Source organism: Eurypyga helias, unplaced genomic scaffold, assembly GCF_000690775.1.
Source record: "Eurypyga helias isolate BGI_N326 unplaced genomic scaffold, ASM69077v1 scaffold27218, whole genome shotgun sequence".
NCBI lineage: Eukaryota > Metazoa > Chordata > Aves > Eurypygiformes > Eurypygidae > Eurypyga > Eurypyga helias.
Window position 1 is genome coordinate 8,663 of NW_010269268.1, and position 10,216 is coordinate 18,878.

The 10,216-nt window shown below is 50.5% G+C and overlaps 1 protein-coding gene across 1 annotated transcript in view; it reads left to right on the plus strand.

The window, feature by feature from the left end:
- LOC104514387 (histone-lysine N-methyltransferase, H3 lysine-36 and H4 lysine-20 specific-like) overlaps positions 1 to 10,216 on the plus strand; it is a gene marked incomplete at its 5' end in the record, with an annotated part of 41,484 nt that overhangs the window by 6,440 nt on the left and 24,828 nt on the right. Inside the window, 6 exon segments of the mRNA XM_010158051.1 lie at positions 1 to 1,532; positions 5,086 to 5,207; positions 5,349 to 5,637; positions 7,408 to 7,517; positions 8,595 to 8,664; positions 9,397 to 9,512. The exon segment at positions 1 to 1,532 is cut by the window's left edge and continues 29 nt beyond it. Of these exon segments, the coding sequence (XP_010156353.1) occupies positions 1 to 1,532; positions 5,086 to 5,207; positions 5,349 to 5,637; positions 7,408 to 7,517; positions 8,595 to 8,664; positions 9,397 to 9,512 (2,239 nt within the window).

Sequence of the window (10,216 nt, forward strand, 5' to 3'; positions counted from 1 at the left end):
GCACACTACTCCCCAAAGTGTTTCCAAGGACGGCTCCTGGCCTGCTGTTGCAAATCAAGCAATCTTAAAACCGAAAAGCATGAAATTGCCCCGAATCAGGAGTATAAAATGCAAACATAAAGAAAAAGTTGCTGGGTTGGAGCCTCCTCTTGCAGAAGAGGAGGGTGGCGTGAATCACTGCTCTTCGGATACCAAAGGTTTCTCTGGCCTTCAGAGAGATTCTCTTCAGAGAAGCGGAAAAGTTGACGGTCAGAAACTGTTAAACAACATGCATGAGAAACCCAGGGATTCTGCTGAAATAGAAACGGCGGTGGTGAAACACGTCCTGTCGGAGCTGAAGGAGCTGTCTTACCGGTCCATGAACGAAGATCCTGGTGACTCTGGCACTCCGAAGGCCACAGTACCTTTGCTTTTCTCTTCTGCCTCTGGTCACGGCCGTTTGCCTATCGAGCCAGATTACAAATTCAGCACCTTGTTAATGATGTTGAAGGATATGCATGACAGTAAGACAAAAGAGCAGCAACTGATGACTGGTCAAAATATAGTCCCATTCCGAAATACCAGCACGGCGGATGGTTCTGGAAGCAATGCTGCAAGTGGTCTGAAGTCCTTGTCTATTGTAGGTCCCCCATATAAAATAGAAAAAAATGGAGATTGTGTCCAGGAAATGGTAAATCCAAACTCCGCTCTAAGCAACTCCTCATTCCCACGCAATCCTCCAACCAAGTTGACGGGGATTGGTACTAGTAAAAGGGAGCCCGCGAGTACTGCTGTTTCTGGGACAAATGGCACAAATTGCGTGCCCAAACGCAACTGTTCAAAATCTAAGCAGTCATCAAAGCTTGGAGATAAAACAGTTTCAAACAGAAAGGACTTAAAACCAGGAGGGCCAAGTAAGTTGTTAAGTCGGTTATCCAGAGGTTCAGGAGAACGTGCATTCCGTGTTCACGGTTCGGTTACCAGTCCTCTAGGTAATGAAGCAGAAGATACTGAGAGGAAAGAGTCTGTTGATTTAACAGAACATTCAACTGATGAAGACTCTGCCTGTTTATCTGATGACAATTTAGATCGTATTGGAAGGAGACCTGAAGCTGGTAGAAATATTGAGAGCTGCACTTCTGCTGAAAATGGGGAGAGTCCAGACTTGGATTCCGAGGCAAATAGTGAGAGCTCTCTTGGTGATGAGGCTAATGATACCAATCACGTAGCACCCAAAAAGCGGTGGCAACGTTTTAACCAAAGCGGTGCTAGATCTAATAAGCACACCAGTAGATCTAGGGAACAAGGAAACTTGGAGAGTGCCTTTGGCCTGAATTCTCGTGGCTTTTCACTGAAGGGAAACGAGTGCTTGGGACGTAGGCATTCCCCTCACTCAGAGGTGCTTGAGGGAGACCTGACAGGTCAGGACTGTGAGAATCATGTAGACTTAGTTGAGAAACGTTTGAATGTATGTGGTAAGCCAAACAACAGTGTGATGGACTCAGAAACAGAGCTTGGCAACTTTGCTCCCCAGTCTGAATTCTCTGCACAAGGTAAGGGAGCTGGACTTGCGCCAGAGTATTTGTATACATTTTATACTTTTTTTCATTTAAAGCATAAGTTACGGGACGTGGGGCTGTTTGACAACACCGCTGTCTACCTCTGCGCTGAAGAAAGCGCCGCACCTTGCTTTTGGGTTCGCCGTAAGCCCGGAGAACAAAGAAGGCAGAACGATTATGGGGCTTTGCTTAGCTTTTTGGTCAGAAAGTTTAAATGCATCACGGGTCATTAGTTTTCCCCCACAGTGAAAGGTAAAATAAGCATCCTTCCGAGCTTGGGCGTACGTTTTTAAACGCAAACCTCTGTAATGTGTTGCTGAGAGCTGCGCACTTGGCGTTAGCGGGACAGATCAGCGCTAGAAAGTTGTGGGAAACTGAGCCTCGGTGGCTGGTACTCTTTTTTTTTTTTTTTCCCTAGTGGTGTTTCACATAGAGTCTGTACTTGGTTTGTCCGGTAGGATTTGCTCAAGACCATGTGTTGGGTGGGTTTTTTGGTGGTTTAGTGTGGAATTTTATTAGTTGCTAATAAGGAATTGGGGAACCCCACAGATTTCCTAATTTACTGCTTCGGTGTGGCTGCCTGAGAGTTGAAGGGGAGGACAGGAGAGGGGGAAGCAGCCGGGGAGGCTGGGCTGGAGGTGGGTCTGGAAGATGGCAGGCAGGAGTAAGGCAGCATCACTGGAAGGGAAATGACCCACAAAGGGGGCAGCGTCTGAGGACCGCAAGGTTAGACAGCCCTGCCTTAGAGATGGGGAAATTTGGTTAAAGCTATTAAAAAAAGGGTGTGTGTGGGGAAGTAGGTCCAGCAGAACCATGTTGAACATATGCCGTCCTCGGGCTTCTGCTAAGAATCCGAGGAAGCAAACCTTAGTGAAAACAATAAAAGGAAGTTTTTACATAGATGACAACAATGTCGTTTTCTGCGATGCCACAAATCAGTAGATACCGTAACTTCCTATAACTTGGCAGAACGTGTGCGTGTGGTCACTTACGTTTTCCCTCAGCGCACGGTTGGTGTGTGTGCTTCACTGTCAGTGGTTGCTGGAGGTTCCTGCGCCTCTTTCAGCATGGAAGAGGCAGCTCCTGGCTTAGTGGTCGTAGGACCTGCCCAAGGCAAGTCGCAGCAGGCACGGAAAACGAGCCCGTAGGGTGTAACGCACAGGGTAGAAGTTCTGGTCTAAAACAAGCAGCGTAGTCGTTCACTGACTCCTCTGGCCGTGTGTTTTGAGGCCTTAAGTCTGAGAGAGCAGGCGAGAGGATGCAGGTGCTTCTGGGGCTGCCGAGGCTCTGCCGCAGCAGCGTCGCAACCGCCGGGCAGACGGAGTTCCTCGTTCCTGGGTTCTCGCGGGGGGGTTGCAGTTGAAGCATCCCTTCAGTGTCGCTGTGTGAGACTGAGAGGCAAGCTGGCAGAGAGCTAGAGAGGAAGAGCTGCTGAGAGGCAGCGATGCTAACGGCAGAGGAAGGCAGCAGGCTGCTGGGCAGGGTGACACCGGCGGAGAGGAGCGCAGAGCTGTCCTGGTACTGCACACAGGGATGCAGCGATGGCCCGGGTTTGCTTCAGTGACAGATCAGCAATCACAGCGTAGACTAATTCCCCTGCCCTAAGTAGCACGTGAGCCTTGAGAGACACCCGGAGCTTATCAATATAAATGTGCCTTAAAGAGGCACGGGAGCTGCCAGGACGGCTGTGACATCCCCAGTGTGCTGGAGGTGGTGAGTAAACCTCTGATCCCGTGGAAACCAGCCTGCCTTTTATATCAGGCCAGGCTAATTATATAGAAAATAGAATGACGCTGCAAGTTAGTCTAACTGCACCTTACAGAGGAGAGTTTCCTCAGCTGGCCAGTACTGTGGGCAGGGGTGGCTAACGCTGGTCCGCAGCAGGCAGCGCGTCGGTGTGACGGATCGCTGCAGATGGCAGTCACGTCGGTGGCGTTTCCGCTGACTCCAGCTGGATCAAGTCTTCATCGTTGCTGAACGGCAGCATCTGGCACGTTTTGGCTGCAGACCTCGTGCGATTTAGAGCAAGAAGTAAAGACTGGTGGAATTTGACTTGAAAACATTTTTATAAATTCGGTTTCATCATCAGGCGTGGGATTTGCCAGCGCCAGGCAGACTGCACTTGGGGTTCTTGTACAGCGTTCGCCTTGGGGGGGGTGAAACAAAGAGGGGGCTCAGGCAGGCCTCGTGGCAGAGTGCTGTGCTCTGCTGCAGGGCTTCAGGGCTTCCCCATCCTAGGGAGGATGCTGAGCCTCTGACTGGTGGAGTGCTGCGGTGTGTAGTTCACCCAGACACCTGTGCAGAACGTTAATGGAGGCTGAAAACAGCTGTGTTTGAGAAAGTTGTTCCTTTCTTTTGGCCAAGTTTGACACTTTCATGCTTGTTTAACCACAAAGCCACAATAAAGTGTAGCAATCTTGTCCAACATCCCTGTTCTGAAGTGTTGCACTGGAATGCTTTGTTATAAAATGTTTCCGTTTTAAAGAAGAAAAAGCCACCTCCTACACATGAAAGAAGCGAAGAGAACATTTACTGTTTGTTCCCGAACTTCCAGGCGACCACAAATGTTTTTGTGACTCTGGGAAGTCTTTTCACCATATTACTTAATGATTTTGAAAACTCATGACGTGGGAAGTGCAGCGGCGTTGTGGGAAGCGCGAGAGACGTGAGCTTGCACCCTCTTGCTGAGCAGAGACGATGTAGAGTGTCAGGGCTCTTTTTTTTTTTTTTTTTTTTTTTGGAGCTTGGCGTACGCTGGGATGTGGAGGTGGTACAGCACAGGGGCTGAGGTCAGGTTTGCGTGGAGGAAGTAGATGTTACCAGGTTTCCCTTGCGGTGGCGCAGCGCTGTGCAAACAAAGACGTCTGAGCCCTGCAGAGCTCGCGGTCGCTGGCGAGGGCTCTTCGCTCCCTGATCTCATTGTGGAATCCATTGTTGGGAAGTAGAGGCAATAAAAGGGCTCTGAGTAGCAGATGGGGAATACAAGGCTCTTGTAGTATATACGAGAGTATGCCAGAGAGGAGGGGAGGGGAAGGAGTTAGGCTTATGTGTTACTAGTGAAACTGGGGACTGAACTGTTATGGGAAAACAGCTTGTTCCTGTGCCCCTGCACTAAAACAGAAGGAGTTTGGGTTAACAGCAAAAGTAGCACAAGGAGTCTGAATTGCCAATGGATTTAGGTTTTACTAAAAGTAGTGGTTTTACTAAAAGTACTGCAAGAAGGTGAGATGTGGTTTGTTTAGGGAAATGTTGGGTGAACTTCCAGGAGCCTCTCAGTCAGAGATCTAATGGTTGGAGGTTTTTTTTATTTCCTAACTGCTTGAAGTCCTTTAGGTCCTTAAAAATCCCACCTGCCATGTCAGGATTGTGGGTAATAGGAAGCTCAAAAATTATGAGGCTGTATCCAAGAGAAAGAAGTATCAGGGTTCTTCCCACATGGAGCCTCTGGAAGACAAGACAGGAACAGCTATTACCTACAGATCACGAGGAGAATTTTGTCTTGTGATCATTCCTAACACAGTCTTGAAGCTGCTTTCCTTTTTCTTAGTACATTCAGAGAGGAAACGCCTTAGAAAGCCAAGTAAACGGCTTCTGGAATATGCAGAAGAATATGATCACTTGTTTGCACCCAAGAAAAAATCAAAGAAGGGCCAGGAGCAATTGCAGAAGGTGGGTGAAGGCTGATGTGCTCCTCCTGGCTGTTGCTCTGGGGCTCTGGCCTGTGTGCTGTTGACGTGTTCTCCTGGCCAAGTGCCGCGGCGGCGTGCCATACCGGATGAACGTTTTCACCTCCCTGTTTCTCTGTGCTAGGTGAATTCTGTGGCGAGGTCTGAATTTGAAGATCTTCCTGCACCGTGCAGTCCTCCCAGAGATATCCTGCGGGGGCCGAGTCCTTTGGTTTCAACTCCATCTTCAACCAAAGAGTCCCCTCCCATCCTTGAACCAGAGTGCTCCTTCTCAGAACTAGCATCCCATTCCACTGAAGCCGCTGATCAGCTTCTAGAAGGACCTTCAGATTTTCCAGAGCTGGTGCTGTCTTCCTCGGATGCTTCTGAAGTTTCTGCTTCTCCAGATGCTCAAGAGAGATTCCTGAAATCGGGTAAGGGGGAGGCTGTGTGATTCTGCTCCCATTGGTGAACACGTCACGAGTCGAACAGAAATTGTTACGTGGGTTGGAGTGGAAAGGTTAGCAGCTGTTGGTGTGTTTGGTTTTGTCTGGCTTCACTCAGTGACCACGACTGGTGCCGGGAAGGGGGAGGGAGGTGCGCTGGGTGACCCTGTGAGGTGGAGGGTTACACTTAGGCTTTAAGCTCGCTCTAGCGTACGGTCATCCTCCTTAGGCCCGGGCACAGACTACCCACGTGTCCAGATGAAGACAGTCACAGCTCCCTCTCCGAGGTCTTGACATTCCTTTAGCCTGAGGGTCTCCTGCTGCTAAAACCCCTTGGGTGAACATCACTGTGCTGAGGGTGATACGCAAAGTCTAATCTCCGTGGCTCGTGGGGTAACATTTTGTTCTTCTCGGGAGCTAAAGGAATTGTAGCACGGAAATCCCTTTGGAAAAACTTCTGGTTATTTTCTTGAATGGTTCTAAGCACCTGTAGAAATTGCAGAGACTCACACTAGCAGCAGCCCCGGGCTGTAGCTGTCGGTAGGGCACAGCGTACCAAGCGCAAGTGCCGTCAGACGGGCTTTTCCCGCTCCCACAGAGTCTGTATCGGGATCTGCTTTGCATGACATCTGTTCTTGGGTAGCCTCTGAAGACATGCCCAGAGTTAAAGCCCTGGTGTTCTCTGGGTGCTGACGAGGGGGAAACACTCTTCCTGTCCTACGGGGCCTATGGTCAGACAAAGTTAAGTGAGCCGGCAGAGAGGTACGGTCACTGGGGGGTCAGTTAGCATGTGCCTTGAGGGCAGAGGGGTTGCCTTTGGCGTCTCTGGGTGCCAGAGGGAAATGAAAAGTTGGAGAGGGTTAAAGGACGGAACGCTGGGCATGTGAACCTGAGGTTGGAGGTGCAGGAGAACAGAGCAGGGTGCAGCAGTGGGAGCGAACGTGCAGTAGTGGAGGCTGCATAGCTCTTCCCCTTCCTGAGAAAACTCACCTCTGCTGAAGCACACAGAGCCCAGGCTGTGGGCAGAGGTTTGCCTCAGGAGCGATGCCGTGTTGTCCCGCTGCTAGGTGTTGGCCTAAGTGCGTGGCACAGAAGGGACACGGCCAAGGCTGGGAAAGCAAGCTGGGGAGCAAGGCAGGATGGGGAACAGGCTGTGTCTGTGGCGCACGCACTCATTTCCTGGTTGTTTAGAGTTGATACCGTTGCCAAAATTAGTGTGGATGAGCCCCGGTCTAGCAACTTGTTACCTACCCAGTGCCAGCAAAACGCTTGAGGAGGAAGTGGTGCAGGTTACAGCTGGCTTGTCTGGGGTGTACCCGGGGAGGTAGTTTTCACCAGGAGCGTGTCCTTTAGCCTGCTTCCTACGCACAGCATCAGCGGGGTGGGCGTGGAAGCAGGGCTGTGTTTGTCTGGTGGGACTGGCTTACGCCAGATCAAAGCGATTGGGAAATTATCATCTGAATTACACTGCCAGGATGTGCTGCCTGCTGGCATTAACTTCGTAGTCTCTCTTCTGTGGGTGGATTTTTATATTAAATATTGAGGTATGCCTGAAGGTCGTGGCGGGTTGAGGTTTGGGTTTGTGGAAGTTGCACAGAAACAGGGAATTGGCATCTCTGCTGAAGGAGCTTATGATCCCAAAGACGGAGCGAGGTAAATTGATTGTTTTGTACTGTTGGCTGGTGTTTGCTTAATAGTCGTAGTCTGACTGAAGAAAAGAAACTCCCTGTTTAGCTAATGTGAAGAGTTTCGTTGCAGGAAAGTTCGAAAGAAAGCGTCAAAGGAAGCCCACCAAAAAGCTTTTGGAATCCAATGATTTGGACACTGCCTTTATGCCAAAGAAGGAGGAGTGGACTACCCCAAAGAAGGTACTTCCAGCTCTTTTGAAAGCCTGATAGAACGTGAGCCCGGGCAGCAGGCCATGCTGCGTGAGACACGCAGCGCAGTGGGGTGTGGGGTGGTGTTTTGGCTGTGGCCCAGGAGCGAAGGTCCACCCTTCCCAAAGGTGCTCGTTGCTGTGTTATGATGAAGAAATCTGCCGAATACAGATGTGTTCCCCTGCTTGTAATGGGGCTTGGGGAGTTTTGCCTGTAAAATCTCCTCTCTTCGTTGATTGGTATGGGAAAAGAGTCATCAGGATGCTGGCTGGGAAGGTGTACGCAGAAATGTTCTGCGCGGAAGCTTCCTGTCACTGTGATGTTGCAGTGTAGCTTGAGCTTGAACCTAAGGCCTTGTCCTTTTTGGCCAGATTTCCTCTGGGCAGTGTTTCCTTTGCTACCTTCCAAAGGGGGCTGGTGGATGGTACCTAAGTGCAGCGCTGGAAGCAGGACGGAGGCTTGAGTTGTATCACGTGTAGTACGGGGGGTGCTCGGTGCAGGCGTTTTACAAAACAACTGCCCTTCTCTGCTAAATGCTGACTGTTCAGTAACGTGCTTTGGAGGACAGCAACTTGTAAAGAAGGGTTTCGGTTGGTGTACTTGCACAAGACTTGTCACCACTATTTCTAAGGTTGATTAATAAGTTTTCTTCCTTTCCTTTTTCTCTCTGTGTGGCGCAGTCAACACAGTTATCATGGTTGCAGCAATGCAGAGGCCAGTGTATTTCAGTCTAAAGCTCTGTAAAAGTGTGAAGCCAGAAAAGAGTCTTTATTCCCAGCAGCCTGCAGGGTGTTAGCAGCCTTTTGGGGAGAGCTCAGAAACCAGCAGATGATTCTGGTGAGCGCAAGGCACAGCACACGCGGCACTCCTCCCTGCCCAGAGACTGACTTTTCCATGTGGGTTATCTCGCACAAAACAAATGTTTTCTTGTAAAGTCTCTAATCACGGATGAATTCGTGACCTGAACTGTAAGTTACATGTTGCAGTCATTCGTAAAGGCTCTGAGTGGCTGAGGAACGTGCATCTCTGATTAGCATCTGGTGACTTGACTCTCTTGTGTGTTTGTAGGGCACTGGCCCTTCGGAGAGCGACAGCTCTGAGCTCTACTCACCGGCCCACTTCTCGGAGCTGGGAGAAGGTAAGTGAAGGCAGGGCTGTGGGGTTTGAATGTTGGTGACATTTGGGTCGGTGTCTGCGGCTTCGTGTGTGCGTAAGGACTTACGTGCCCTGGGTGCTTCCCCAGCTGAGGCAGTGGCAGAAGAAATAGGTACCGAGGCGGTTTACCTGAGGTCCTGTTACGTCTTTGATTTGCCTATGGAAGGAGATGATGGGTTCGTACTTCTGAGATGATGTTCACTTCTCATTCATAGTCTGGGTGCTTGAAGGAAACTGGTCAGCACAGGTCCTGTAGCAGTGCCCTGTCGTTTGTCTGATGACGTGCGGTGACCAGGCTCAGCGGTGGCTGTCCTGTCCCCTGGGCAGTTCCGTTGTATCCCCTCCGGATCACACTGGTAGCAACGCAAGGAAGTTTTTGTTGCAGTGTGGTGGGAGGAGGTAGTTCTCAGCATCTGATTAGCACTGGAAACTTGGTGTTGGTAGCATTTTCTGCTGGGAGGCTGTGTCAGGAAAGTCAAGAGTGGTATTTCTCAGCAGCTTAGCAAAAGAAGCTTAAAGCAGCCTGAATCAGTGGTCCTCTGGAGGTTGCAGGACAGGACAGACTGCCCGGAGGCTGGTATTGCCCCAGCCCGTAGGCCCTAACAGACAGCAGGACCTGACCTGAAGCTGTCAGAGTCTAGAACTTGCTCATGGCACCTGTAGCAAGGGAATTATTTTTGCATTTTTCTTGAGTGGTCTTTCTGTTGCATCCCAGCTTCTGAAAAGCTCTTGGAGAAGCGGAAGCGGAAGAGACCACGCCATTCCTCTGCTGCAATGCATTCCAAGAAGGAGAAAAATGAGGAGGGGCTGGGGGAAACCCCACACTCTGAGGTACTGTTGGGTCTTCCTGTGTGCTGTCATCCCTGTAACCTGTCTGCCACTTCCCAGGGCGCGGTGCAGAGCCTAGGCCAGGTCATCCTTGGCTGGCTGGTGTGTCACCTGGGACTTTGTCCCGCTGATGCAGTTGTGTGAGCGGGGGCTGAAGCTAAAGGTAGCACCTGGATTTAGTCACTATTTTGTGATGACTGCTTCACTCAGGCTCAGTTTTTAAGCTGCTACTCAGCTCATTCTCCAGGAGAGGGGCTGTTGTGATCTGATGGGACCAGGTTTTGCCTGGCATCTCGCTTTGCACTTCGGAAGGGCTAACTGCTGTAAAAGGTCTTCTCTGGCAGGGGTGGGACTCTTGCCCTTTTATGCACCAGTATGAAGCACAAGCACTAGACTGGGCTTCAGCCCCTCCTTCCACTTGCTCCTGCGTGCCAGAGGGAGCCAAGAACCATGTTGGAGGGGATGGGGGGGGCTGTCTGTGACTGCTCACAGGAGCCTGTGGTTACATTCTGCCAGCCAGCAGAAGAGGGATAATGTAATTGGGGCAACTCCTTTCTACTGCATCCCAGCAGAGCTGGTGTACAGATATCTGACAAGCACGTTTTGCCTTTTAGGAATGAGCCAGGTATCATCAAGTGTAGGGGAAGCAAGACTTTTCCTGGGAGAGGCGGGACACCTCTGGGCCTCTCACCATCGCCTCTCACTTC